The following is a 24780-nucleotide window of genomic DNA, read 5'->3' on the forward strand; positions in this document are numbered from 1 at the left end:
TTCAAGCCCACCCAGAGGCACCTCAGGAGAAAGGCCTGGGGATCCTCTCCAACAAATCAGCCCTTGAAAACCCTATGGAGTGCAGTTCTATTCTGACACATGTGGAGTTGCCATGAATTGGAATTGGCTCAACAGCAACGGTTTTTTATACTGTGTCTGGCTAACTGCCTCCAAAATGGTAAAGTCAGCATTCCACAGCTGTCATTAAGTGTATGCAGCGTGCAGGACTGCTTTATTTGACTCTCCAAACAACTCTTAAAGGTGGACCCGAGACATATCGTTCTCTGTGGTGGTTTCGGCTGATCTAAGATCACCCAGCAAATTCGCCGTGAAGCCAGCACAAGATGGTGATTCTCTTGGAGCTAAGTCCAGTGCTGTCTCAACTCTCCTACAAGCTCCTGTGAGAGTGGAAGGGGTGGGAGCTGGTCTGATAGGACCCAGAGGAATGAAAATCTCTGTTCTGAATAACATCTCCATCTCCCATAGGATTAACATATAATCACTTGCTCAATGAGAGGAGGGTTCTGCCATACTTGCCTTTTTCTCCCACCTAAGAGGAGTGTGGGGTAGCTATCCCCTCTCCATATCAGATTCATTCATGTCACTTCCATTTGTTTCTCCTAAAGTCCCTGAGGGAGGCTGCAAGCAGATGGAGGGGTGGGTGCAGATGTGGGGGGATGTTCCCGAGTCACCCAGTTGTTGGCAGTCACTAACCCACTGCCGTGGATTCCAACTCATAGTGACCCTATAGGACAGAGTAGAACTGCCCCATAGAGTTTCCAAGGAGCGCCTGGTGGATTCGAACTGCTGCCTTCTGGTTAGCAGCCATAGCACTTCACCACTACGCCACCAGGGTTTCTGTTGTTGGCACAGGACATCAGTTTTCACATCATGTCTCATGGACCCCTAGGTCCACAAAGGAGCTCCGGGGGCTGCAGGGATGGTGTGTGTGGACAGGTAGAGGCACTGAAGGGGATGTTCTAGGCCCCATAGCCCCATTCAACCACAGCAGCACCAGCTCTTACCTGTAAGTCTCCCTGTTGGGAGAGCTGGCTCATTTATGTTGTTTCCTTTTAAGATTTAATTTGAAATAAGAATTTGCTCCTAAAAAACAAACGAACAAGAAAAGAAGCTTGAGATCCACTTTCCTAGGAGCTTCTGAAAACAACCCAGACTTAATCTTTGTCGATGTTAGCGGCAGAGGTGGATGCCTCTGTTCCCCGCCACAGGGAACTTCCTCCTTGTGGCCTGCTCAGGCAAGCACTGGGCACCTGCTGTGTGCAGACACTCATATCAGGGGCCATGGTGACTGAGTAAAAGTAAAATAGAAGTCTCAAAAGACTCTTGTCCTTTGAGACTCTGGAAGGCAGGACACCCCAAAAGCAGGAGAAGGGGCCAACAAGTGCTAATTAATATAGCCGGTCTAACAAGATAAATATGAGCCCAAGGGACAGAAAGGGCCACGTAAACCAGAGACTGCATCAGCCTGAGACCAGAACTAGATGGTGCCCGGCTACCACTGATCACTGCCCTGACAGGGAATACAACAGAGAATCCCTGATGGAAAAGGAGATCAGTGGGATGCAGATACAAAATTCTTGTAAAAAGACCAGGCTTAATGGTCTGACTGAGACCGGAGGGACCATGATGGTCATGGTCTCTGGACCCTTTGATAGCCCAAGATTGGAACCATTCCCGAAATCAGCTCTACAGACAGGGATTGGCCTAGACTATAAGATAGACAATGATGCTGGTGAGGAGTGAACATTGTGGGTCAAGTAGACACATAAGACTATGTGGGTGATTTCTGTCTGGTGGCAGGATGAGAAGGAAGAGGGGGACAGGAGCTAGCAGAATGGACACGGGGAATACAGGGTGGAGAGGAGGAATGTGCTGTCTCATTAAGGGGAGAGCAGCTGGAAGTGCACGGCAGGGTGTGTATGGCTTTTTGTATGAGAGACTGACTTGATTTGTAAACTTTCACCTAAATAAAGCACAATAAATAAATTATATAGATAGCCAGTCTATTCCTTGCAATTTTTTTCCCCTTTTATTTATATGTCCTGCTTCCTCCAACCAGACTATAATTTTCCAGGGGGCAAGAAACACCTCTTTTTCAGCAAACATTCCTTAAGCACTTACCATACATGCCAGACAAGGTAAAGCTCACAATCTCCTGGGAGAGATACTCCAGTGATTCCAGCTGTTGTTGTTGGATGCTGTCGAGTCGATTTTCGGCTCATAGCAACCCCATGTGACAGAGTAGATTTACCCCATAGGGTTTTTTAGGCCGACATCTTTATGGGAACAGACCACCAGGTCATTCTCCCTCCCACCCCCAGCCTCTGGGTAGGTTCAAACCACCACCATTTCAGTTAGCAGCTGAGCACTTAACCATTGCCCCACCAGGGCTCCTAGTGGTTCCATCACGGACTAATTAATTCCCGCTGGGGAATGAGGATCAGGGATGGTGCTACAAAGGAGGTAAAATTTAAGCTGCAACTTGCAAGAATGGCAGTTCTCCATCTACGACCTCCTTCAGTTTCCTGGAGTGCAGCCTCCCCTAGGAAATTGACAATATTGGTGAAATCCACAAGAGCATTGGTGAAGCAAAGGAGCGTCCAGGTGTGGTTCTCAGAGGGCCTCCTGGAGGGAAGAGTTGGGAGCAGGGTTTTGAAGGGGGAGGAGTCTGGAGTGGCTGCCAGGAGAAGGGAGTGTGTCCAGGTTGGGATCCTGCCAGCAGCAAAGGCAATTAAGTGAAACCAGCAGGGCTTGGAGCAGAGGATGGTGATAAAGGAGAGGAGGAGAGGGAGAGCCAGTTAAGCCTGAGTAGAGTGAGTGAGGAAAGAGGCAAAAAGAAATAAAGGTATTGTGGACGGAGCTGGGAGAAAGAGGGAAACTGCTGGTGGTTGGAATGTTGAATTTTGTAAAACTGGGGTGTTCGTCAAGGAACCCTGGTGGTGCAGTGGTTAAAGTGTTTGGCTGCTGACTGAAAGGTCAGCAGTAAAGATTACAGCTTTAGAAACCTTATGGGGCAGTTCTACTCCGTCCTATAGGGCCGCTATGAGTTGGAATCCCCTCGACCGCAATGGTTTTTTTTTGGGGGGGTGTTCCTTGGACTGTAACAGTAACGTACGATGAGGAGTATAATAATAGGTGACAGTCCCATCTTCAGTCACAGCCTTAAACACACTGCCCAATAAAGCAGGGATCCTAAGTTCTACCCAAAGGATCTAGGCTGCTATCTCCCTTTCTCCCTCAGCTCCATCCAAAGTCCTGATCCTCCCAGCCCCCACAACCGCATCTGGAGGACCCCTGGGGCAGGGGCCATCTGGGTAAGGAGGGGCTGTCGTCTGGACCGCTGCCTCCGGGGCAGGGGAGGAAGGGGAGATAACAGAGGAGAGAAAAAAGGCGTGGCCCGGGGGCCCAGCTTAACCTGCAACAACTCCCAGCTGTGACCCACACCTGGGGCTTCCGGAAACCTGACTTGAACACTCCTACTACCACTCAGGCGTATCCAGTCATCGCCAGGTAGCGGCACGGATATGTGCAAGGGGGAAAGGAGGGACACGCGACATACACATACATACACTCCACATATTAAAAAAAAAAAAAAAATAGGGCCGTGTAGGTGAGGCCGTGTGTCCTGGGTTGGGTAAAAGAGCTGGCTGGACACGTGGTTTCCCTTCGGTCCTCCTGGGCAACCTTTCTTCCCTCGGCGGCAACCTTTCTTCCTTCGCTCTAATAATGTGAATGAACCCTGGGAGAGGAGGAGAGAGCGCGCGCGAGCAGGGAAGAGGAGGGGAGGGAAGAGAAAATCCGGGCTAGAGAGAGGGGAGCGAGGGGTGCGGAGGGGAGCGGGGCGCGGCCCGGGAGCGCGGCGGCGGCGGTGGCGCGGAGGGCGCGGGCGGAGGCGCGGGGAGAGGGGGCGGGCCGAGAGGGAGGAGCCCCCGGCCGCCGCCGCCGCCAGCCCGCCCGGGGCCCGCGCAGCCCGCACTCGCCGCCCTAGCGCTCGGAGTTTGAGCCCCGGCGGGCCGGCGCGCAGGCAACCCCGGCGGGGGTCCAAGCGCACAGCGCGGTGCCGCCCCCCGGCCTTGGCCCCAGCCCGGGTGCCCGGCGCGGCGCGCGGAGTGAAGCTGCGGGCGGGCGCGGCGGCCGGGCCGGCGGGCGGCGGACTATGAGGCGCCCACCATGGTGCGATGCGACCGCGGGCTGCAGATGCTGCTGACCACGGCCGGAGCCTTCGCCGCCTTCTCGCTCATGGCCATCGCCATCGGCACCGACTACTGGCTCTACTCCAGCGCGCACATCTGCAACGGCACCAACCTGACCATGGACGACGGGCCCCCGCCCCGCCGCGCCCGAGGCGACCTCACCCACTCGGGGCTGTGGCGGGTGTGCTGCATCGAAGGTACGGCCAGCCCGAACCCCCCAACACACACACGCACGCACACAAACACCGCCCGGGGCGCGGGCAGCGAAGGGGTGGGCGCGGCGCCGGCTCCGCGCGAGACACAAAGGAGCCGGAGCGGCGGGCGAGTCCCCTCGCCGCCAGATGTGCACCAGCTCAGGGTGCCTCCCAGCCGGTGGGCCCCCAACACACCGACCCCCAAAACTCTCCACTCGCACACGCACACCCCCTGGCAGCGGACACAATGAAACACACGGAAACTCACACGCGCGCGCGCACGCATCCGGGACCGGAGCGATCCCGAGGGGCCTCGCCGGCGCCCCCGGGGAGGTGGAGGCTGGGTGGGAGGGGGTGGGAGGAGGGTGGGGTGGGGGTGGGGGGAGCGGACGGGCTAGAAGGGGAGGGAGGAGAGGGAGGGGTTGCTTGGCAACCGGTGTCTGTGCGATTGCTATGGGAACTGGCCATCCTGGGCGGGGCTGGCCGGGGGCGGGGAGCCGTAGCCGCCCGCCGCTGGCTTCAGTCCGGGGCCCAGGGCGGGGGTAGACCTCGAGTGGGTCTAGGGGAGCCGGGTCGCCCGAGCCCGACACCTCCGAGACCCTGCTCTGCCGTTTCCTCTTCCACCCTGCCACCGGCCCGCTCCCCCTGCGCGGTGGGGAGGAGAAGGGGCGACACCAAGTCCCCCCTACCCCCGCCCCGGATTAGGGCAGCGAACCTTCTGACCTGGACCCTCTGCTGGGTGGTTTCGGGAGACCTCGGCAGGGGACTAGGGGTGCGCTGCGAGCGGGAGCGGCCTGAGAGGGGCGTGGTCGCCCGTCGAGGTGGCAGGGGCGGGGCGCTGCGACCCCCAGATGTGCTGGAAGGCCGAACAGTTGATGCTCTGAGGGTGGAAAACCTCCAGGGGCCGGACTGGGTACTTCCCTTCCCGGACAGTGTAGACCGGCTCCTCCAGGGCGGGCCCTGACACCAACGCCGAAAATCTCCCGCCTGCCCAGCTGCAAAACTTGAACTAACAGGTGGCAGTGGAAGGGCCCTCTGGTCCCTTCCACGCTGCGGACAAGTCCGCTGCTTGGTCTTGTCCTTCAGATTGAGAAAGGAAACGGGGGCGGGGGGAGAGGTGGCGGACCGTTCCTTTAATTTTTCAAAAATCCTTGGACAGAGTTGCCTCATCTCTCTCTGGAACCTTTTCCTGTGTGTTAACTCCGTCCCTTGATTGTTAAGGAAGTTCTTCCGCATGTCTAACCTTCGTTCTCGCGGTTACAGCCGCCGCCGGCAGATAGTTCAGCGTGGTTGGATCATAGTGGAGTTTGGTGTTGTTAGGTGCCCTCCAATCAATTCCGACTCATAGCGACCCTGTGTACAACAGAACAAAACACTGCCCAGTCCTGTGCCATCCTCACAATTGTTGCTATGCTTGAGACCATTGTTGCAACCACTGTGTCAATTCATTTCTTTGAGCGTCTTCCTCTTTTTTGCTGACCCTCTACTTTACCAAGTATGATCTCCCTCTCCAGGGACCTATCCCTCCTGACACCATGCCCAAAGGAGGTAGGACGAAGTCTCACCATGCTCCCTTCTAGGAGCATTCTGGCTGTACTTCTTCCAAGACAGATTTTTTCGTTATTCTGGCAGTCCATGGTGTATTCAATATTCTTTGCCAGCACCACAATTCTAGAGGCATCAATTCTTTGGTCTTCCTTATTCATTATTCAGCTTTCACATGTATATGAGGCAATTGAAAATACCCTGGCTTGGGTCAGGCACACCTTAGTGCTCACGGTTGATATCTTTGCTTTTTAACACTTTAAAGAGGTCTTTTGCAACAGATTTGCCCAGTGCTACACACATCGGTTGATTTCTTGACTGCTGCTTCCGTGGGCGTTGATTGTGGATTGTGGATCCCAGTAAAATGAAATCCTTGACAACTTCAATCTTTTCTCTGTTTATCATGATGTTACTTACTGGTCCAGTTGTGAGGATTTTTTGTTTTCTTTATGTTGAGGTGTAAGCCATACTGAAGGCCGTAGAGTGGAGGTTGGTAGGGAGCTCTTAAAAAGATGGGCCTTTTCTAGCCGCATCTGGATGCAGCTAAAAGGGGGCTTTGTAAAGCTGGGTGGCTTGTGGAGCCAAACTTGCCCCCTCTCTGCCCCCCTCAGACCATGCCTTTTCCTCTCTGGAATCTTGCCCACCTTTGTCCCCCACATCATTTTGCAAAGGAGGTTGGCTTGCCCTTTGCAATTCGGAGCTTAATGCCAGGGCTAAGTGGAGTCTTCAAGACACACGAATGTGCAACCAATAGTTGGGGAAACACAGCCACACAAAGGCGCCAGTGGGCCCACGATCACACCCTCCTCCTTTCTTTTGAAAAACATCGTTTTTCGGTGTGCAATTGCTCAGATCATGAACACCTACTCCTCTCCTGCTGCCAGTGTGCCCACGTCACTACCTGCCACAGCACCTGAACTAAACACAGAGCAGGGGCTGCAGTGCTCCCGGGTGCTGTCCCACAAGCTCCGCTGGAGCTGTCTGCACAGCACCATCACCACCCCGAGGCACAGTTGGACCCCGGGCTTTCCAGTCTCCCCCTGAACATTGGAATAACTTCTCCGTGCCAGCAAACCTGGCCTCCGCAGAGTGGCTAAGGTGCCACCTTTATTAATCCCTCATCCTAATTAGGATTGATGCTGCACTTAGCATCTTGCCAGCTGCCTCGAGCCGTTTGCACTCGGTGTTCATCAAGAGAGCCCCAAGCTGATCTGGGCAGCTGGCTGAGCTGGCAGAGGGGGGCGGGGTAGGGAATTGCCATCTGGGGGACTTCACTAAAGAAACTGGGCTGCCTCAGCCATGCCCCAAACTCTGGGGCTCTGGGGGCCAAACCAGACCACATCCTAGAGTCAGAACAATCTCATGGGACCCAGGGCTGGGAAAGCTTCTGTAAGATTCCTTGTTGCTTGTAGAATCACCTCGACAGCTCCTCCACCTGGGTCAGCCCTCTGACACCTCCTCTGTCCCCACCACCACCAGCAAGTGGCCAGGGCAGAGTCCTGGACAGTCCATTCACCCCTGGCCACTCCCTGGGGGCGTGGAGGAAGGGAGTCACCTCAGTGTTGGCTTTTGTGTGTAAAATGCATGATTTCCACCTGTTCTGGAGCAGAATGCCTCCAAAGCAGTGCATCCAAACTAAAATGAAAAGGAAAAAAAAAAATTAAAAGGTCAAACCGCGGAGCTGAAACTGAAGAAATACTGCGGCACAGGGAGGCTGGGTGTCACGGCAGGGCTGGGAAAGGTTCGCTGACAACTGGCAAACAGCAGAGCCTGTTTCCTGGTTGCTTCCCGTAGGCGGACGTTGCCAGGCCAGGGGAGCCCAGCTCCTCTGTGTACTGACAGTGTCTCTGCAATCTGTCAGGGCTGCATGCGGAAGCCTGCCTGCCCAGCCTCGCCAGCGCGGAGAGCGCCTTAGCCACTTTCTGCCCCCGAAGAAAGGGCACCCCTGCTGCCCCTCTATTCCACAAGTGTCAGAATAGCCACGTGCGTGAGCCTTGTGCATGTACTGTGTGGTAGGCTCCCAACAGCCCAGTGGGGCCACTGTCTCACCCCCATCTTGCAGAAGAGGGAACTGAGGCTTAGGGAGGCTAAGGGACTTGCCCAGAGGGACCCAGTCAGGAGGCGGCAGGGCCGGATTTGATCCTTTGTCTTACTATATACTTCTTCCCACAAGATATCCTGCCCATTCTCAAACAGCTTCTGCTTCTGGGGTGCCATTAAAAATAGAACTAAGTACTGGACTACCCAGTGGAGCCAGGGTCTGAGCATCAAGGCAGCGAGAAGTTAGGATGTGCAGCGGATACACACATTACATAACACACGCCTTCTCTCTCTCCTCCTCCCTCTCTCTCTTTTTCTCTCTCCTTCCACCACATTCTGGACTGGCCGTCCCTACCCCCACTCAAGATCCCACCTCATTTTTTCTTTTTATCTTTGGTGACACCCGGCACAAGGCTGGGGACTAAGGAAAGGAGTAATACATCTTTGTGGACGTTAAATCAAAGGCATTGCTAACAAATGTTTGTTTAATCTCAAATGCATTTTAGAAGTTGACAGGGGATACTCGACAGCAACGGATTTGGTTTTTTGGGGCCCTGGTGGAGCAGTGGTTAAGCATTTGGCTGCTAACCAAAAGCTCAGCAGTTCAAATCCACCTGCTGCTCCTTGGAAACCCTATGTGGCAGTTCTACTCTGTCCTCTAGGGTCACTATGAGTTGGAATCGACTTGATGGCAATGGATTTGGTGTTTTGGTTTTACAGAGTGTAAGCAAACATGAAGAACACACCCTGTGTACTGGGGACAGAGTGGAGCCCTGGTGGTGCAGTTGTTAGGAGCTATGGCTGCTAACCAAAAGGTCAGCAGTTCGAATCCACCAGCCTATGGAGCAGTTCTAGTCTGCCAGGGCAACAGGAGAAAAGGAGGCTCTGGGCCCCAAGGGCATCAGCTTGTGCCAAAGCCTCCATGCCCACCATTAGTTCTGGAGCACGTGATGGGGCTGCTGGAAGCCAGGGTCCATGCAGGATCCAGTCACTGTACTGGCATCACGAGGGCTCTGGCCCCAGAATAAAGGGTCCTGGCAAAGCTCAGCCTCAGCAGTGCCCTTCCCCTTCCTTGCCCCGACATCACCTATGGATGAAGCCCCCAGCACACTCGCAGAGGTCTGCCAGAGCCTTACACTGCCAGCCTCGACACCAGGGGCAGCCCTGCTGCCTACTTCATGCCCAGCTCTGTGCTGGGTGCCAGCAGGGGAAGATACAGAGAAGGCCCTGGAAACTTAGAGGGAGAGGAGGCTTTCTGCCAATCACGCTCACCTTTCTCATCTGGGCAGCAGCCCTCCCACCAGGTCCCCCAGCTGTTAGTCACACCATGACACAGAGAAAATGTTAGTACTGCACAGTGGATGACTGCCCGAGGGACTCCAGCTGCCCCAGGCCTTGCCCAGCTGCCCAGAGGTAAAGGGTGGGACCCCCCCTCCCCAAGCACACCTGGAACCCTTTCCTTGCAGCTCAGCTGGAAAGCTCTGCCTTAAACCACACTCCAGACCCAGGACCATTCACAGAGTTTTTGATCCAAATAACACTATTTACCCTACTGGAGCCATGGTTGAGTACTTGGCTGCTAACCAAAAGGTCAGCAGTTCAAACCCAGCAGCTGCTCCATGGGAGGAAAGACCTGGCAATCTGCTCCTGTAAAGATTACAGCCTAGGGAACCCTACAGGTGTACCCTGGATGGTACACAACAACTACCCACCTTCTCCAGGCCAAGCCCTGGGCTAGGAACCTTTCATGGGTGTGTGTGTGTTCAAGAGTACAATTCAGTGGCTTTTAGTATATTCACGGTTGTAGAACCATGACCACCATCTAATTCCAGAACATTTTTGTCTCCCCCAAAAGAACCTTGTACCCATTAGAAGTCACTCTCCACCCAGCCCCAACCTTCAGCCCTAAGCAGCCACATAACTACTTTCTGTCTTTGTGGATTTTCCTATTCTGGACAATTTGTGCACATGGAATCGTACGAGATGTGGTTTTGTGACTGGTTTCTTTCACTGAGCAGTGTTTTGTGAGTTTCGTCTATGTTACAGCATGTATTGGCACTTTATTTCTCGAATGTTGATGGTCATTTGGGTCGTTTCTACTTTTTGGCTATTATGGGTAATGCTGCTATGAACATTCACAGACTCCGGTCTCTTTTTGCTTTCATTTCCTCTCACGATAACCCGTGGGCATTCCGTCCACTCAGCCCAGATGACAGCAGCCCGAGCAGGCCCCCTGCCCCGCTGCACCAAGCTCTGCCAGCTCGTAACCTCACCCGCGGGCCCTCCTTGGCGCTCCAGTATTAATAATCACAGCCATCACTTTTGAAGACCTCAGTGCAGGATTCGGATTAGCTCATGTAATTGCCAGCAACACTTCAAGGTAAATATTAATTACCTGTCTTTTCTAGATTAAAAAAAAGGCGTAGAAAATGAGGCTTAAGGTCGTCACAGCTCCTGAGTGTCAGAGAGGTCTTCCACTGTCCGGAACACGGCTGAGATTGAACAGGTGGTCTCAGCTTTCCCCCAGCCAAGGAAAGTCCTTCATTTGAACCACAGATTTGGAGAAGGGCAGTAGGGGGTGTTTTCCCTTGCTGGTCCTGCTCCGTACCTGGTGCTCACTCTCCAACCCGTCGAGAAAGAGCCCTCAAGATCCCTTCTCACGTCCACCTTTCTTTAATGCCCTGTTCTGTCCTTCTCCCTGTCCCCTGTTCTTCACTTCCTTCTCTCCTTGTAAGGAAACCCCACTTTCTTTTAACTGGAGCCAGCTGACTTCATGGAGACGACCTGGGGGTCTTGGTGGACCCCAGCCTGGGGACTGACTTAATTGCTCCACTGCAGAGCTGGCCTTGGAGGAGCCCCATGTTAGGGGCTTCAGAAAGGCTCAGTAGAAAAACCAGTGGGTTGCTAAAATAAATCTCCTGTGTCAGTCTCCTCAGCCAGCTCAGAGGTTCATCCCGACTCGGGGTTTTCAGGACACAGCACGGAAGCAAAAAGTAGGAAGGAGGTTTGAGTCTTAGAATCCAGCCTCTCAGAGGTGAGGGAAGGAAGGACTAGCACAGCCAATCTAGAGGGGCAATGTGCTAGGAAGTGAGCCCAGTGGGCCTCCGCCTCCTCACCTGGCTGATCTGGGACACCCCTCCTGCTCTGAGTTTCTGCAGCAAACGCCAGGGAGCCCCCGCCCACCGCTTCCGGGTGGGGCCTAGCTCAGCCTGGCCTCCTCAAGTGCTCGAAGGAGGGTTTTCTCCAGCTCAGGGAGAACCTTGTTTAGTTCAGTGGTTCGCAACATTTTTACCGCTAAGGCACACACATGTGGGCTGGAAAAACCTATGGGACATACTTCTGTTCATTCATTCATTCAGCTCATACTTGCTGAGTACCTGCCCTGTGTCAGACACAGCTTGGCTCCAGGTCCTTGCTGTGCTGGGGTTGGCAGCCTGATGGGGTAGCTGACATTACCAAATACTGATGGATGCTGTGATGAAAATATGCAGGGGTGTGTACTGGGAGACACTGGGGGATGGGGGGCAGTGCTTGGCCAAGGGGGCAGGGACGAGCCCTAGGGAAGGGGATGTTTAAGCTGAAACCCGAACCAGAAGCAGGACCTGGAGGAAGGTCTTCCAGGAAGAGGGAAAAGCAAGTCAAGGTCCCCAGGCAGGATGGTGCCTGGTGAGGATGCAGAAGGGAAAGGGATGGGAGGAAGGGCGGACAGAGGGGGGGGGGGGCTCCATCACAGGCTGGAGGGGCAGTCTGAGTCAGGGTCAGGAGCCTGCTTTATTTTACATGGGATCAGTCAGTGCTGTTTGGGGCTTTGGGACAGGACAGTAAAGTGATTTGATTTCTGTTTTCAGAAGATGCTCAGGCTTCATGTGGGGGATGGAAATCTGGGAGGCCACCAGGTGGCCAGTCAGAACATGGTGGCAAGCAACTAGGCAGGATACCAAACCAAAACCAAACCCAGTGCCGTCAAGTCGATTCCGAATCATAGCGACCCTGTAGGACAGAGTAGAACTGCCCCATAGAGTTCCCAAGGAGTGCCTGGTGGATTCGAACTGCCAACCCTTTGGTTAGCAGCTGTAGCACTTAACCACTATGCCACCGGGCTTTCCTACCAGGCAGGATACCTGGGACCATAGTGGCAGCAGCAGAGATGGGGAGAAGTGGCCAGAAGGATGGGGAGAAGGGGGTAAGGAATCCAGATGACTGCCCAAATTTCTGGCCATGGGAGCTGGCTAAGTGGTGGTGCCATTTCCAGATGGGAAGGTGGAGGAAGGAGCAGAATTGGGAAAGAAAATCATGGGTGTACTCATGGGGGTCCCCAGATTTTGGCACTACTGCCCAACACCCCCACAGCCAAAAGCAGCGCCGGAAAGTGCCGTAGAGCCTGACTCAGGAGCACCATGATAACTCGTAGTCCTCCCAAGGGTTATGGGACCATCATCAATGGCTCTCGGGACAGAGCAGTGGCTCTCAACCTCAGCACAACTGACATATGGCCTGGGTCATTCTTTATTGTGGGGGGCGGTCCTGTTCACTGTAGGATGTTTAGCAGCATCCCTGGAGCCCTGGTGGGGCAATGGTTAAGCAGTCAGCTGCTAACCCAAAGGTTGGTGGTTTGAACCTACCCAGTGGTTCCATGGGAGAAAGACCTGGCAATCAGCCCCCCATAAAAATTACAGCCTATGAGGCAGTTCTGCTCTGTCACATGGTGTCACTATGAGTCAGAATCGACTCAATGGCACCCAACAACAGCAGCAGCCCTGGCCTCAACCCTAGATAGCAGTAGCACTGTCCCCCCAAAAATGTTCCCCCAAAAGGTTTCCAGACATTGCCACTGTCCCCTGGGGGGCAAAATTGTCGTGGTGGAGACCCACTGCTGGAGGGGTGCATCACTTAGGTGCGCGAAGGCAGATCCTTGAAAACCAGTGAGAGCTCCACTCATTTCTCCTCCCTTCAAGAAAGCACATGGGATGTAAAGGGGGGAGAGCACCCTCTGAACGGGCTGGCTTGCCTCTACTCCTGCTGGGGGACTTAGTCCTGCCCAGCCCCATTACATTAGTAACAGTCATGAGCCACAGGCGCCCAACTCACCCCTGCCTAAGACACCCAGCATGTTCCAGCACTGAGGAGCAAAACTGCCTAACCCCTAACCTCTGCAAGGAAAAGAAACTCAAGGCCAGAGAGGCAAAGTGACTTACCCAAGGTCAGGCAGCTCGTTAGTAAGGAAGCCAGGAACAGAAGTGGGTGTTTGGGCTGCCTGGTTAGGGCTCTGTCCCAGCCCAGCCTCCCCTCCCACCAGCACCTGGGGAAAGGAAGGTTTGGCACCAAGCAGCCACCGTAACAGAGTAGGCTCCTGTTGTCCAGACGTCTGGAAGATGGGATGATGGGGCAGGGAATGTGAACATAGCTTGCACACCCTAGAGCTGGTGCTCCACAACAGGAGGTGCTTGTTAGCAGAAAGCTGCGTGGAATTCAAACTGCCCTAGCTCCTGCGTTCCAGCAGCTCTTGGGTGTGAGCCACGCGCATCCAAGAGGAGGGAGCCAGGCAAGAGGCTCAGCTCTCAACCTCAACACACGGTCCTCCATTGCGAGCTGGCGATCCCGGCAGGGATGAGTGTTTTGGCCTTTGTGTTTCCAGGCTCCCTCATGCCTCCACTGCCTGAGGAGAGGCCTGGCATCCAGAGACTCTTGGGTGATGCTCCAGGGTGGTTGCAAAGCAGACTGCAGCCCATCACAGACCCAAGCTCTCTGCTGGCTCCACAGCAGCACAGAGGGCGACTTCACTTTCAACCACTCCCAGCCTTGGCCCCAGGCCTCTTCCTGCCCCTCCTCCCACTCTCCTGGAGCCAGAATGGGGGCAGAGGACACCGTATTAAGGTGCTGGAGACTGGGATGTTCTCTTGTCCAAGGAGCTCTCTGTTTTTGCTCTCCTAAAATATCAGGGAAGTCCCTGGGTGGCGCAAATGGTTGATTTGCTGGGCTGCTAACCAGCTGGAAGGTTAGAGGTTCAAGTCCCCCCAGAGGCACCTTGGAAGAAAGGCCTGGTGATCTACTTTCAAAAAACCAGCCATTGAAAACCCTATGGAGCACAGTTCTGCCCTAACACACATGGGTCACCATGAGTCAGAATCAACTTGATGGGAACTGGTTAAAACATCAGTGCCTCTCCACCAACCCACTCTTCTTCCTTGGGGTCCTTAAGCACTTGTGTCCCCCAGCCCAGGAAGCTTTGCTGTGCACGGACTTGGAGACTCTCGTGGTCACCCCCCTGCAAAGCCCTTTCCACTTGGTACAACCCCCCCTCCTTTGAGGATTGCAGAATTAAAGCAAGGTCAATACGTCACCTTGTGGCATCAAGCCCTGCTGTGCCTTCTGCTGTGCCAAGTCCAAGGAGGTAGAAGTGCTTAACAAATGCCCCCCTCCCCACGGACCCACCCCTACTATGGCCCTATCTCCAAGGCTAAGCATGGAAAGACCCAGGGGAGTTTCTTGACTCAAGCCCAGCTCCTGAGCCTTGGAGAAAATGAATGAGTAATAATGGTCAGGTCTCCCTGGCTTAACTGCTATCAGTGTCTCTGTCACCTCCTAGCCCCAGCGTGCCCTTTCTCCTTCCATTCATCTGTGTGGAAGCAGCAGCATCAGTCAGCCAGCCAGCACTGAAGTCACATGAACCCGGGTTTGAGTCCAGACTCTGCCACTTATTAGCTGTGTGTCTTCAGACAAATTACCTAACCTCTCTGAACTCCAGTTCCTTCATTGTAAAATAGGAGCATCATAGACTAACCCTCCTGGAATTGTTGTGAAGTTTTTATGAGAAAACACACAAAATGCCCCTCACCATGCCCGGCACCTAATAGATGTTCAAAATGTGTCATTTCCTTCTTCTCGTTTCCATGTTTCCTGAACTTTGGAAGTTTTCCCAGAAGAAATAATTCACCCCGACTTTGCAGCTGTCCTGAGTGAGGGCCCAGGTCAGTTCACTGGCCTCAAGGGTCTGGGAATGGAAGAAGCTGAGCCTCCCCAGGGGTGTTCAGGCAGACGAAGGGTCCGGTGCTATTCCATTCACCTCCAGGAGGCAGAACCACTATCGCTGCTTCTGTGACCCATGAAATCGGAGCCTTAAGGGCTCTCTTTTTATTAGGAGTTTAACTCGGGTCGGGCACCAAGGCAGTGCTGGGGTGGTGATGGCATCTGCATCCCCCATCTCATTTTCTGGCTGAGTGAGTTTGCCAAATGCCCTGCCTGCCCACCCTGGCCCCGAGGGGACAGAGAGGAGCCGGGGACGCGGTCATTCTGGGCTGGCATGAGAGCCGCAGGACAGGAGCTGAGTGGCATGTTATTGATACCTGAGTAACAGATAATGCATTGGGGGGCTTTAAAGAGAGACTTCGTAACACAACCCATTCGTCCCTCCAATACTTATCGAGCACCTGCTCAGTACCAAACTCTGTTCAGGTTCTGAGGCTACAACTGTGAACTTCCAGTGCTGCATGATAAGGGCTATGATAAAGAAGACCGGGGTGCTGGGGTGCAGAAATCCCTAGAAAGGGAGTCAGAAACCTGTGACCTGGTTCCAATTCTGCCACTAACCATCTGGACAATCACTTCTTCCTTAACCTCCTAGACCCTTGTTTGGCTTGGCTGTCAAATTGGCAAGTGATACCTGTCCTTCCTTCTATCCTCTCTCCACCCATCCTCCCTCCCTCCATTCTCCCTCCATTCCTCCCTTATCCTTCTGTCCTCCTTGCTTCCTCCCCATCTATCCTTCCTCCACCCCCTTTCCATTCTTCTTCCATCCTTCCCCCATCCATCTTATCTCCATCCTTCCTATCCATCCTCCCTCTGTCCTTCCTTCCTCCATTATCTTTCTGTCCTCCTCCCTCCTTCCCCATCAGTCCTCCCTCCCTCCATCCTTCCTCCATTATCCTTCATCTTCCCTCCATCCTCCTTCCTTCCTGTCCCATCTATCCTCCTTCTGTCCTCCCTCTCTCCATCCTCCCTCCATCCATCTATCCTCCCTCCACTCTCCCTCCCTCCATCCTCCCTACATTGTTTTTCTTTCCTCCCCATCCGTCCTCCATCCATCCTCTCTCTCTCCATCCTTCTATCCATTCTCCCTCCATCCCTTCACCCTCCCTACATCTCCCCATCCTTTCACCACCCTCCATTCCTCCATTCCTTTATCCTCCACCCTCCACATTCTCTCCCAGGGCTGTGCAAAAACCCAATGAGAAGATATTTGGGAAATTGCTGTGAAAAGCACAGTGGTTGTGCTCCCACAGAGGCACTGCAGAAGGGACAGTGACTTCTTGGAGACACTGTTGGCTTTGCCATTTAGATTTTTACTTCAAAGCCTGATTTCACTTTGACACGTTGGCAAGAACAGTGTGTGGTGGTAGCTTCACACGCTGGACGTGCTGCTGCTGGCTAGTGTGGTCTGATTTCAGGAGACTCACCTCTGTCCCCTTTCCCACCCACTCGGTCATTAGTTCATCCACCCAGTAAACACCAAGAGCCTGTTATATACCAAACACAGTGCTGGACACTGCAGAGACAACAAGGGTGAACAGGATAAGAAAATCCCTTCTGGATTCCTGACACCCCTCACCAATCCTGTCACTCTACCTCCAACACACCCCCCAGCTTTCCCTCCACTTCTCCCCATCTCTGCTGCTGCATCTGGCTCCAAGCCTCTGTCTTCTCTCGCCTAGATGCTGCAATAGTGTCTTACCTGGCCTCCCTGCTTTCTTTCCCACCCCTGAGCTAGCCATTCGCCAAATGCAGCCAGAAAGATCTTTCAAAAATATAAATCCAATTGTGTCACTCCTCAGCTCAGAACTCTTCAATGAGACCACATTCCACTTGTGATAATATCAGGCTCCTTCCCCTGACCCACGAAGCCCCACGTGACCTAGCCCCTGCCCACCTCTCTGGGCTCCTCTCCCACTGGGAGCTTCATTGTCCAGAAGGGATTCGAACATTGAATCCCTGAAACATCTGAACTGAGTCAGTGCAATGGTTAATAAGACAGGGGTTTGGGTCAAAGAGATCTGCATTTGAATCCTGGCTGTATCCTGTGTTAGCTCTGTAACCTTGGGCAAATTCTTTGCAGTCTCTGAGCCTTGGTTGTCTTATCTGCAAAATGGAGATACAGTGAGTTGTCACAAAGATGAAATGAGCTTGAGCATGAAAAGCCCACAGGTTGCTGCCTACCACTTGACTGTAGCTATTCTTTGGAAAGTCTGCTGTGCTGAAGGTACCTCTAGCAGTCTGTAAGGCCAGGCTGCCCAGAGAGGTGCTGCAGGCGATGCTGGTGAGAGGAGCATGAAGGACCTTCCATGCAAAGCTTAGGAGATACTCGATCCTACATGCAAAGGGCAGCCATCGGTGGGGTTTTACGTTGAGACTCTTCTTCATAGGGTAGGTGGGTTAGAGTCAGGAGACCTCCTGGGAGGCCGGAATACACAGTTGTCCCAGAGTGAAATGACGAGGGTCTGAGCTGAGGCAGTGGCATGGGGGAGGCAGTAACTGTTAGATGTCCAAGAAGAACAGATGGATTCCAAAGACTAGGAGGCCGGGTTGACTGGCTGGGTGGGGTGGGGTTGAGAGAAGTAGGAGGCCGGGAAGATGCCCCAACGGTTAGCCTGGGAAACTGGGCAGTGGAGCCATTTGCCAAGACACAGAACACACTGAGGAATGGTCTGGGGTGAGGGAGAGGAGAGCCCAGCTTCGCACTGGCTGGGGGACCCTGGCTCTACAGGGCTGAGACTGGGCCAGCTGGAGACTTTTTTGCGCCCAGGCTAGAAGCAGCTTCCGCCTCATGATAAGCTGTCAGGCTGTCAATGTTTAACCCCAGTGCCTTGAGTGCCCCCACAGGACAAATGATACAGTGGCAACCATATTTTCTGAAGCAAATCTCTAGATAAGAGATCAAGTGACAGATTTTGTGTTGTTGTTGAAGGGAGAAGAGGCAATACAGGAGGTGGGTGCTATGGGATTCTGAAATGTTAGCATCTTTAGTGTCTTTGGAGGGAAGGGAATCCAGAAGATTTAAAATCAGGACTGCCTTAGAGAAATCCAGGCCCCTCTAACAGGCCATGTTCGTAGGGTGTAAAATGACTGCTGTCACCAAGGCCAGCTTCATGGCCGTGTCACCTGTGCACTCGCCCAAGACCCCATGCTCAGAAGGACCTCGTGCTCAGAAGGGCTCTGTGCTCAGAGGGCCCCGTGCTTAGTTTAATGCTCTGTTGTCACCATCTTGAAATTATTAATAATTTTTGAATAAAGGGCGCACATTTTCATTTTGCTTTGGGCCTCACAAATTGTGTAGCTGGTCATGGGTGTCCCGCTCTGCCCTGAGAACCTTGCTTAGAGCAGTGGACCAGAGGGATGGTTTGCACAGAAAATGTCATCTGGGTTGGGCAGCAGAGGTGGGGCTGAAACCAGACTTCACCTTTTTGTGTTTTTTCCAGAGGCCACCGCAAACACTATATCCACAGGGCCAGGGACTGCATTAGAGAGCAGCATTACTTAACATTCTTGTCATTAAGCATTTGTGGGGCACCTGCTGAATGTCTGGTGTTGTGCTAGCCATTGCGGGTTATAGGAAGCCCCCCGGGAACTTACCGTGAGGTTGTAGAGACCCCAGTGGTAAGAAGGACAGGTGGCATACATGCAGTGCAGAGTGTGGAGAGAGAATCAGGAGAACAAGCCCTAGATGCTAGGGGCTCCTCCTGGGAGCTCAACCATCCCTGCCTCATAGGGTTGTCAGGAGGATCAAGTGGAAACTACACGCAAGGCTGCAGTTCCATCTGCCTCACAGTAGACTTGAAATAAGCGGCAGCTGTTACCATCGGCGAAATCCCAGGGTGGTGCAGACAACTTGCTCGGCTGTTAACTGAAAGGTTCCAGTCCACCTACAAGCACCTTGGAAGGAAGGCCTGGTAATCTATTCTCAGGGAAAAACCCACCAATTTGGAAGCCCTGTGGTCACTCTGACACACAGGGCCACGTGAATTGCCATGGCAACTGGTTTTACTTTACGATCATGATGGTTGGCATCTTGGAGAGGAGGTGGGGCATGGTGGTTGAGATGGTGGAGGAGGGCCCAGGTCCTGCAATGAATCAGGGTTTGAATCCAGGCCGTCTCCTGCTAGCTGGGGGACCTTCTTTGTGCCTCGGTTTCCTTCTTTGCAAAATGGGGTTGTTGGCAACACCTACTGTGCTGAGAAGAGCCAAGGTCAAACACTTAAGAACGTAAGCTTGGGGCTGGGATGAAAAGCTATGCTCATTTGCTCACCCCAAGAACGTACGGTATGGTGGGGGACAGGGAAGGGGGCCCTGAGGGAGACCAGGTCTTGGAAGAAGGGGTCTTCTTTTGCTCTTGGCTCTTTTTACCCAGGAATCCCCCTGCCCACTTCACCTGTAGCCCCCAGACCAAATTGCAGGCAGGGAAAGGAATACGGAGCCCCGAAGGCTCCCTGAGGACATCTCAGGACACCCAGGCTCCCTTCCAGGGGCCAGACAGTCCAGCCAAGGCCGTGTCACCAGCTCATCATGAACAGGCGGCAGGGGAGGCGCCCCGCGTGCTTCCGGCGACCGCTCTGAAAAGCCCGATAACAAGTGCACATTGACGGCCCAGGTTCCCCAGGGCGGCGCGCTGTCCCCGGCGCGCATCTGAGCCCTGGCCGGCATTTTCTCGCTCCAGCAGTTTGGCATGTCATACAAAGAGGCTCTGATTTTTCCTGATGTCCAACTCCTCTTGCATGAAAATGGCTTTTGTTGTCTTTCTGCCCACCGATTCCTTGCGTGTGAATCAAGGCCAGGCGCCTGGTAGACGAAGAGTCCCTGTTTGCTTAATCGTCCGGGGGGCTCCCTGCTTCTACCTTGACCACTGCCGTCGGGCAGGGCTCAGATGTGCGCCTTGAGGTTCAGTCTCTCTGGGAGTTGACTGCTGGCCCCTGGGATGGTCCCCACATTCACACTACACCTACTCCTCACTTATAGACTCACTCGTTAACCGACATTCTACATTTATGACAATAGTGAAAAATCTATCTGACTATTTTGGGTGGAAGGGCCAGGCGAGAGTAACACTGGCTTTGATGGTTAAGGTTATGTGTCAGCTTGTCTGGGCCATGATTCTTAATGGTTTGGCAGTTATATAATGATGTAATTTGGCAGTCATGTAATGATGTAGTCATCCTCCATTTTGTGATCTGATGTGGTCATCCTCCATTTTTGCATAATGCCAATTTTCGCACAATGGCCTGATTTTTGCAACCTAACATGCTGATAAATGAGGAGTGGGTGTAGTCAGCTCTTCTTCCCATGCGATGACTGTTTTTGATGCGTCCCTTTGATGTGTCCCAAAGGCCCCTGCTTTGGTTGCGCCACTCCCAGTGTACCCTCCACGCCCCCTAGGAGCCATCTGGCCAACTGATGAGTTCCTCTGTTATGAGCATCCTTTAAAACCCAAGTCAACTTTCCCTTTCCTCTTTCTAGTCCTGTTTTTCTCCCTCTCTTCCTCCGCTCCTTCCTTCTTTTCTTATTTGTATTTGTAATTCTTTCTTCTCCTTTTCCTTTCTAGTCTGCCACATTTAAACCACTCAAGGTCTCTCCTATTTCCTGTTCAAGGCAGTCTTTTGAAAGTTCTTGAGGCATTTACTAGATAAAAATGTATTATTTTAACTCCGTGAATATTTAGGAGGGTTATTAAACATGGGTAGAATTCTATTAAATAGCAAATTGAGTGAGTCAAAAGCTCACAGTTGTGGAACCTCTAAAGATCATCTGGTATAAAATGATGGAACGTGTTTTATTAGACCAGAGGAAAATACTGGAAGGCAATTCACCAGAATGTTAAAATGGTGGTCTTGGGGACAGTGACTGGTTTATTTTATCTCCTTCTATTTTTTTTTTCTCCCCAAGTTTTCCATTATGTTGGGGGAAGATATAAACCTAGTATTTAAATAAAAAGAGCACTAGGCCCAGTCCTCAATCCCGAGACAGATGAGTGGATGAGCACGTTTGTCCAGCACTGATGGTACTTGTACTCTTTATTATTAAATGCATCCAGAAACAGGCTCCCAGGCACCACACCCAGTCACCCCTTGCCAGTGTTTTATTCCAGGCCACCCCGACTTATAACTGATATTGATTTCTGGATGGAAGCCTTCGTGAGCCACCCACAGTTGAATCTTTATTTTCTGTAAGCACAATTTACACATTGGGTGTCCATTCCTAGAAATCCATCTCATGCAATAAAAGTAGTCACAAAAGTAAGTGAAAAGAAAATAAAACCCAGATATATGCTCTTGCAAACTTTTATCACATTGTGTAAAACTAAATACGTACTATAAAAGCTGTGTCCCAAATGTTCCTTTGGGTGGTTTTTTTCTGCCTGAGCCAGACTTAAAACATGAATCCAGTGAATTTTGAACAGAAGGTACTCCCCCCGCCCCCAGAAATTTCCCTATGACAAGTTTCAGCATACTTCCTTATACCAAAAATCCTCACCCTATTTAAAATAAAGGGTTCTTCTGTCGCAAATTTTTTCTGTTGCCAATTTCGTTTGTGTAAATTCTTCAGAAAAATCTTTTCATGGTGAATATCGGAGGTAAAACAGTTTCCACTATGACTTGCTGCCATCGAGTCAGCCCCTGATTCATGGTGACCCCATGCACAAAGGAAAGGAACTCTGCCCAGTCCCCAGGATCAGGTGTGGATTGGATCCTTGTATTCCATGTTTTTCGTTGGTTGACTTTCAGAAGTAGATTGCCAGGCCTTTCTTCCTAGTTCATCTTAGTCTGGAGCTGTGCTGAAACCTGTTCGGCATCACAGCAACATGCAAGTCTCCACTGACGGATGGGTGGTGGCTGCGCACGAGATGCATTGGCCAGGAATCGAACCCAGGTCTCCCACGTGGAAGGCAAGGATCCTACCACTGAGCCATCAGTGTGCCTATACTCTGACTTATACCACCACTAAAAGGATCCTTGCTTTTCCTGTCAGTGACCCAGTTGACCCCTCAACTGCTAATCAGTGCAGAGGTGTTGCTTCCCCATCAGTCCTTGTTGCCAGGTGCTTGTAAATGCTGATTTTAGTTGTCAGTGGCTGTCTTGGTTAAGCGAAACGTCTGGTGAGTGTGTGCAGAGACTTAGGTCACAAGTTCAGCAGTCTCCCTCCGAGATCTCCAGTACTTGGATTAGAAAGTTTTTCCATAATTTTAATCAGAAGTTCTGCACCTCTCATGATAATGTCTGTTCCTTTCTTGTTCAGTCTTCCTGAACCTGAAAACAAAGCACTCATCTTCAGCCCTTGAAAGCCCTTCATGTTCTCAGTAACTTTTTTTTTTTTACTGTTGTCCATGTTTTACATTTTTTTTTTTAATAATTTTTATTGAGCTTTAAGTGAACGTTTACAAATCAAGTCAGTCTGTCACGTATAAGCTTATATACACCTTACTCCATACTCCCACTTACTCTCCCCCTAATGAGTCAGCCCTTCCGGTCTCTCCTTTCATAACAATTTTGCCAGTTTCAGAAACAATTTTTATGTCCTCTTTAACTCTTCCCATATCTGGGGGAAAGGGAAGGAACTTTGCCTGATTTATTTATTTTTCCTTTTTCCTTGAACCTGGTTGGTCTCTAGACCATTTCTGACTTAACAGCAACACACCTTGGTGGAGTACCAGCCAATGAAAACCTCTATGGGAAGTGCTGGGGTCTTGGGACTCTCACCACTTATTAGAGATGGATGGTTAAGTTGCCCATAAGCAGGATGGGGCAGTGTTTCGTTCTGTTGTACGTAGGGTCTCTATAAGTCAGAACCAACTTGACGGCACCTAACAACAACAACAACATGAGGTATATTGGTATACACGACTGGTGCAAAAGGTTAAGTGCTCAGCTGCTAACCAAAAGGTTGAAGGTTCGAGTCCACCCAGAGGTACCTCAGAAGAAAGCTTTGGTGATCTACTTCTGAAAAATCAGCCATTGAAAACGTATGGAGCACAGCTGTACTCTGACACATGTGAGGTTGCCACGAGTTGGAATCGATTCAATAGTAAGTTTTTTTCTACTGTGGATTGTATAGAGAGAGCACTAACACTCGCGGGTCCTTCTAGGTGCTAGGAACTGTCCTATACAATTTTCATGTATTAATTTAGTTACTCCTCAGCAGTCCTGTGAGGTCAGTCCTATCACTACCCCCATTGTATAGATGGGGAAACTGAGGTACAGAGAGTTTTAAGTAACTTTCCCAAGGCCCCAGAGCTAACAAGCGGTGAAGTGGGGATTCAGACCCGGCAGTCTAGCTTCAGGTTCCGTTCTTTTAGTCATCCAGCTGTCTCCTCCCAGTTGATAACAGCGGAAAGTACAATTTATTGCAAATCTCTTACCTTCAGGCGCTTTGCATAGTATGTTCCGGCCTCACCGCACAGTGCCTGTAATCCTTCTGACCTGGGAAATGGAGAGACTGAGGCAGACTAACCAGCCTAAGACACAAGCAAGCATTTGCATCCAAGCTTATGGCTCCAAGGCCCATTCCATTTCTTTCTCCAGCCCAACACTAAAACCTCTTATGTGCTGGCTGCCTCAGTCTCCCCAAGGAGAGGGCATGAGGTGGCTTGGTGTCCTATAAATATCCCAATTACCCATGCTGACCCGGGGAGCCCAGAGGCCACAGTGCAGGCTGTGGATCCGGAGGGGGAGGTTGGATGTGAAGAGAAAGCCAGAACCACCCAATAGGTGCATGAACTGTTGCCAAATGTGTCTGCAGGCTGGGCTGGCATGGCAGGCTTCTCGGAGGAGGTGGGCATAGCATCGTGACCAGAAGAGCACACGATACTGATCCCAGGTCTGACTCATGTAGCCTGGAGCAGAAGGCTTCTGCCGTCAGACCGAGGGCGGTGCTGAAGATGGGGAGCTCTGGGCAAAGAAGGTGAAAATCATTCTGCTCAAGACAGCTCCTTTAGTGAGACATGAACCATGTGCTTCCAACCCCCGGAACCCACGTTCAGCAGGTGATGCCACCCGACAGCATGCTTTCATACCCAGATTCCGATTGTTGCCATGCATGTGGCAACTACCAGCTCACAGAGGCTGATAAAAAAAAAAAAACAGAAGTCTGTATATGCTGGAGGATTCCATTCATGTCAAGCTCAAATGCAGGCAAAACTAATCTGGGGTGGTGGAAATCAGGAAGGAAGCTCCTTTTGTGGACTATTGATGGGAGGGGGCAAGAGGGAGCCTTTGGGGGTATGAATGTGTTCTATATCATGATCTGGGGGCTAGTTACACGCAGGTTGATGTATGTTCATCTGGCTGCACTCTTAGGATTACTCTGTATATTATCCTTAATAAAAATTAAAAACAAACGAGCATAGGTCCAAGGTAAAAAAGACCCCCAGGTGGCCTGCCACCAGCCCTCACCTGCCCGCATGGATCCCTAACTCCTGGCCTGTTTTCTTCAGTTCCATTCAATCCTGAAAATACTCATTGGAAACATGTGTACCTGGCCCTCTCCTAAACTCTGGGAGCTGAAGATTGAATTCATTCCCTCATTTAACAATTATTTTTTAGTCTGGGCTCTGAGGAACATTGCTTGACTCCTTGGAGGGAAGAGACATGCCTGGGTCAGTGAATTTTGTGGCTCAGACAACATCTCCCACTCAGGAGGATTATCCAATAAGCACTGGGCTTACCAACTCATCTGTAGTGAACAATTTCAGATGTTTTTCACCACATCAAAGATTCTGTTTCTAGGTGTGGCTGGCATCTGTCTTTCTT

The 24780-nt window shown here is 51.9% G+C and overlaps 1 protein-coding gene across 1 annotated transcript in view; it reads left to right on the forward strand.

Moving 5' to 3' along the window:
• The first annotated feature begins 4191 nt into the window (after positions 1 to 4191).
• Positions 4192 to 24780, forward strand: part of CACNG4 (calcium voltage-gated channel auxiliary subunit gamma 4) — a 67205-nt gene continuing 46616 nt past the window's right edge. The window contains exon 1 of the mRNA XM_064270373.1: positions 4192 to 4411. Coding sequence (XP_064126443.1) covers positions 4192 to 4411 — 220 coding nt within the window. The remainder of the gene's footprint in view (positions 4412 to 24780) is intronic.

This window comes from Loxodonta africana, chromosome 18 (genome assembly GCF_030014295.1).
Source record: "Loxodonta africana isolate mLoxAfr1 chromosome 18, mLoxAfr1.hap2, whole genome shotgun sequence".
Classification (NCBI taxonomy): domain Eukaryota; kingdom Metazoa; phylum Chordata; class Mammalia; order Proboscidea; family Elephantidae; genus Loxodonta; species Loxodonta africana.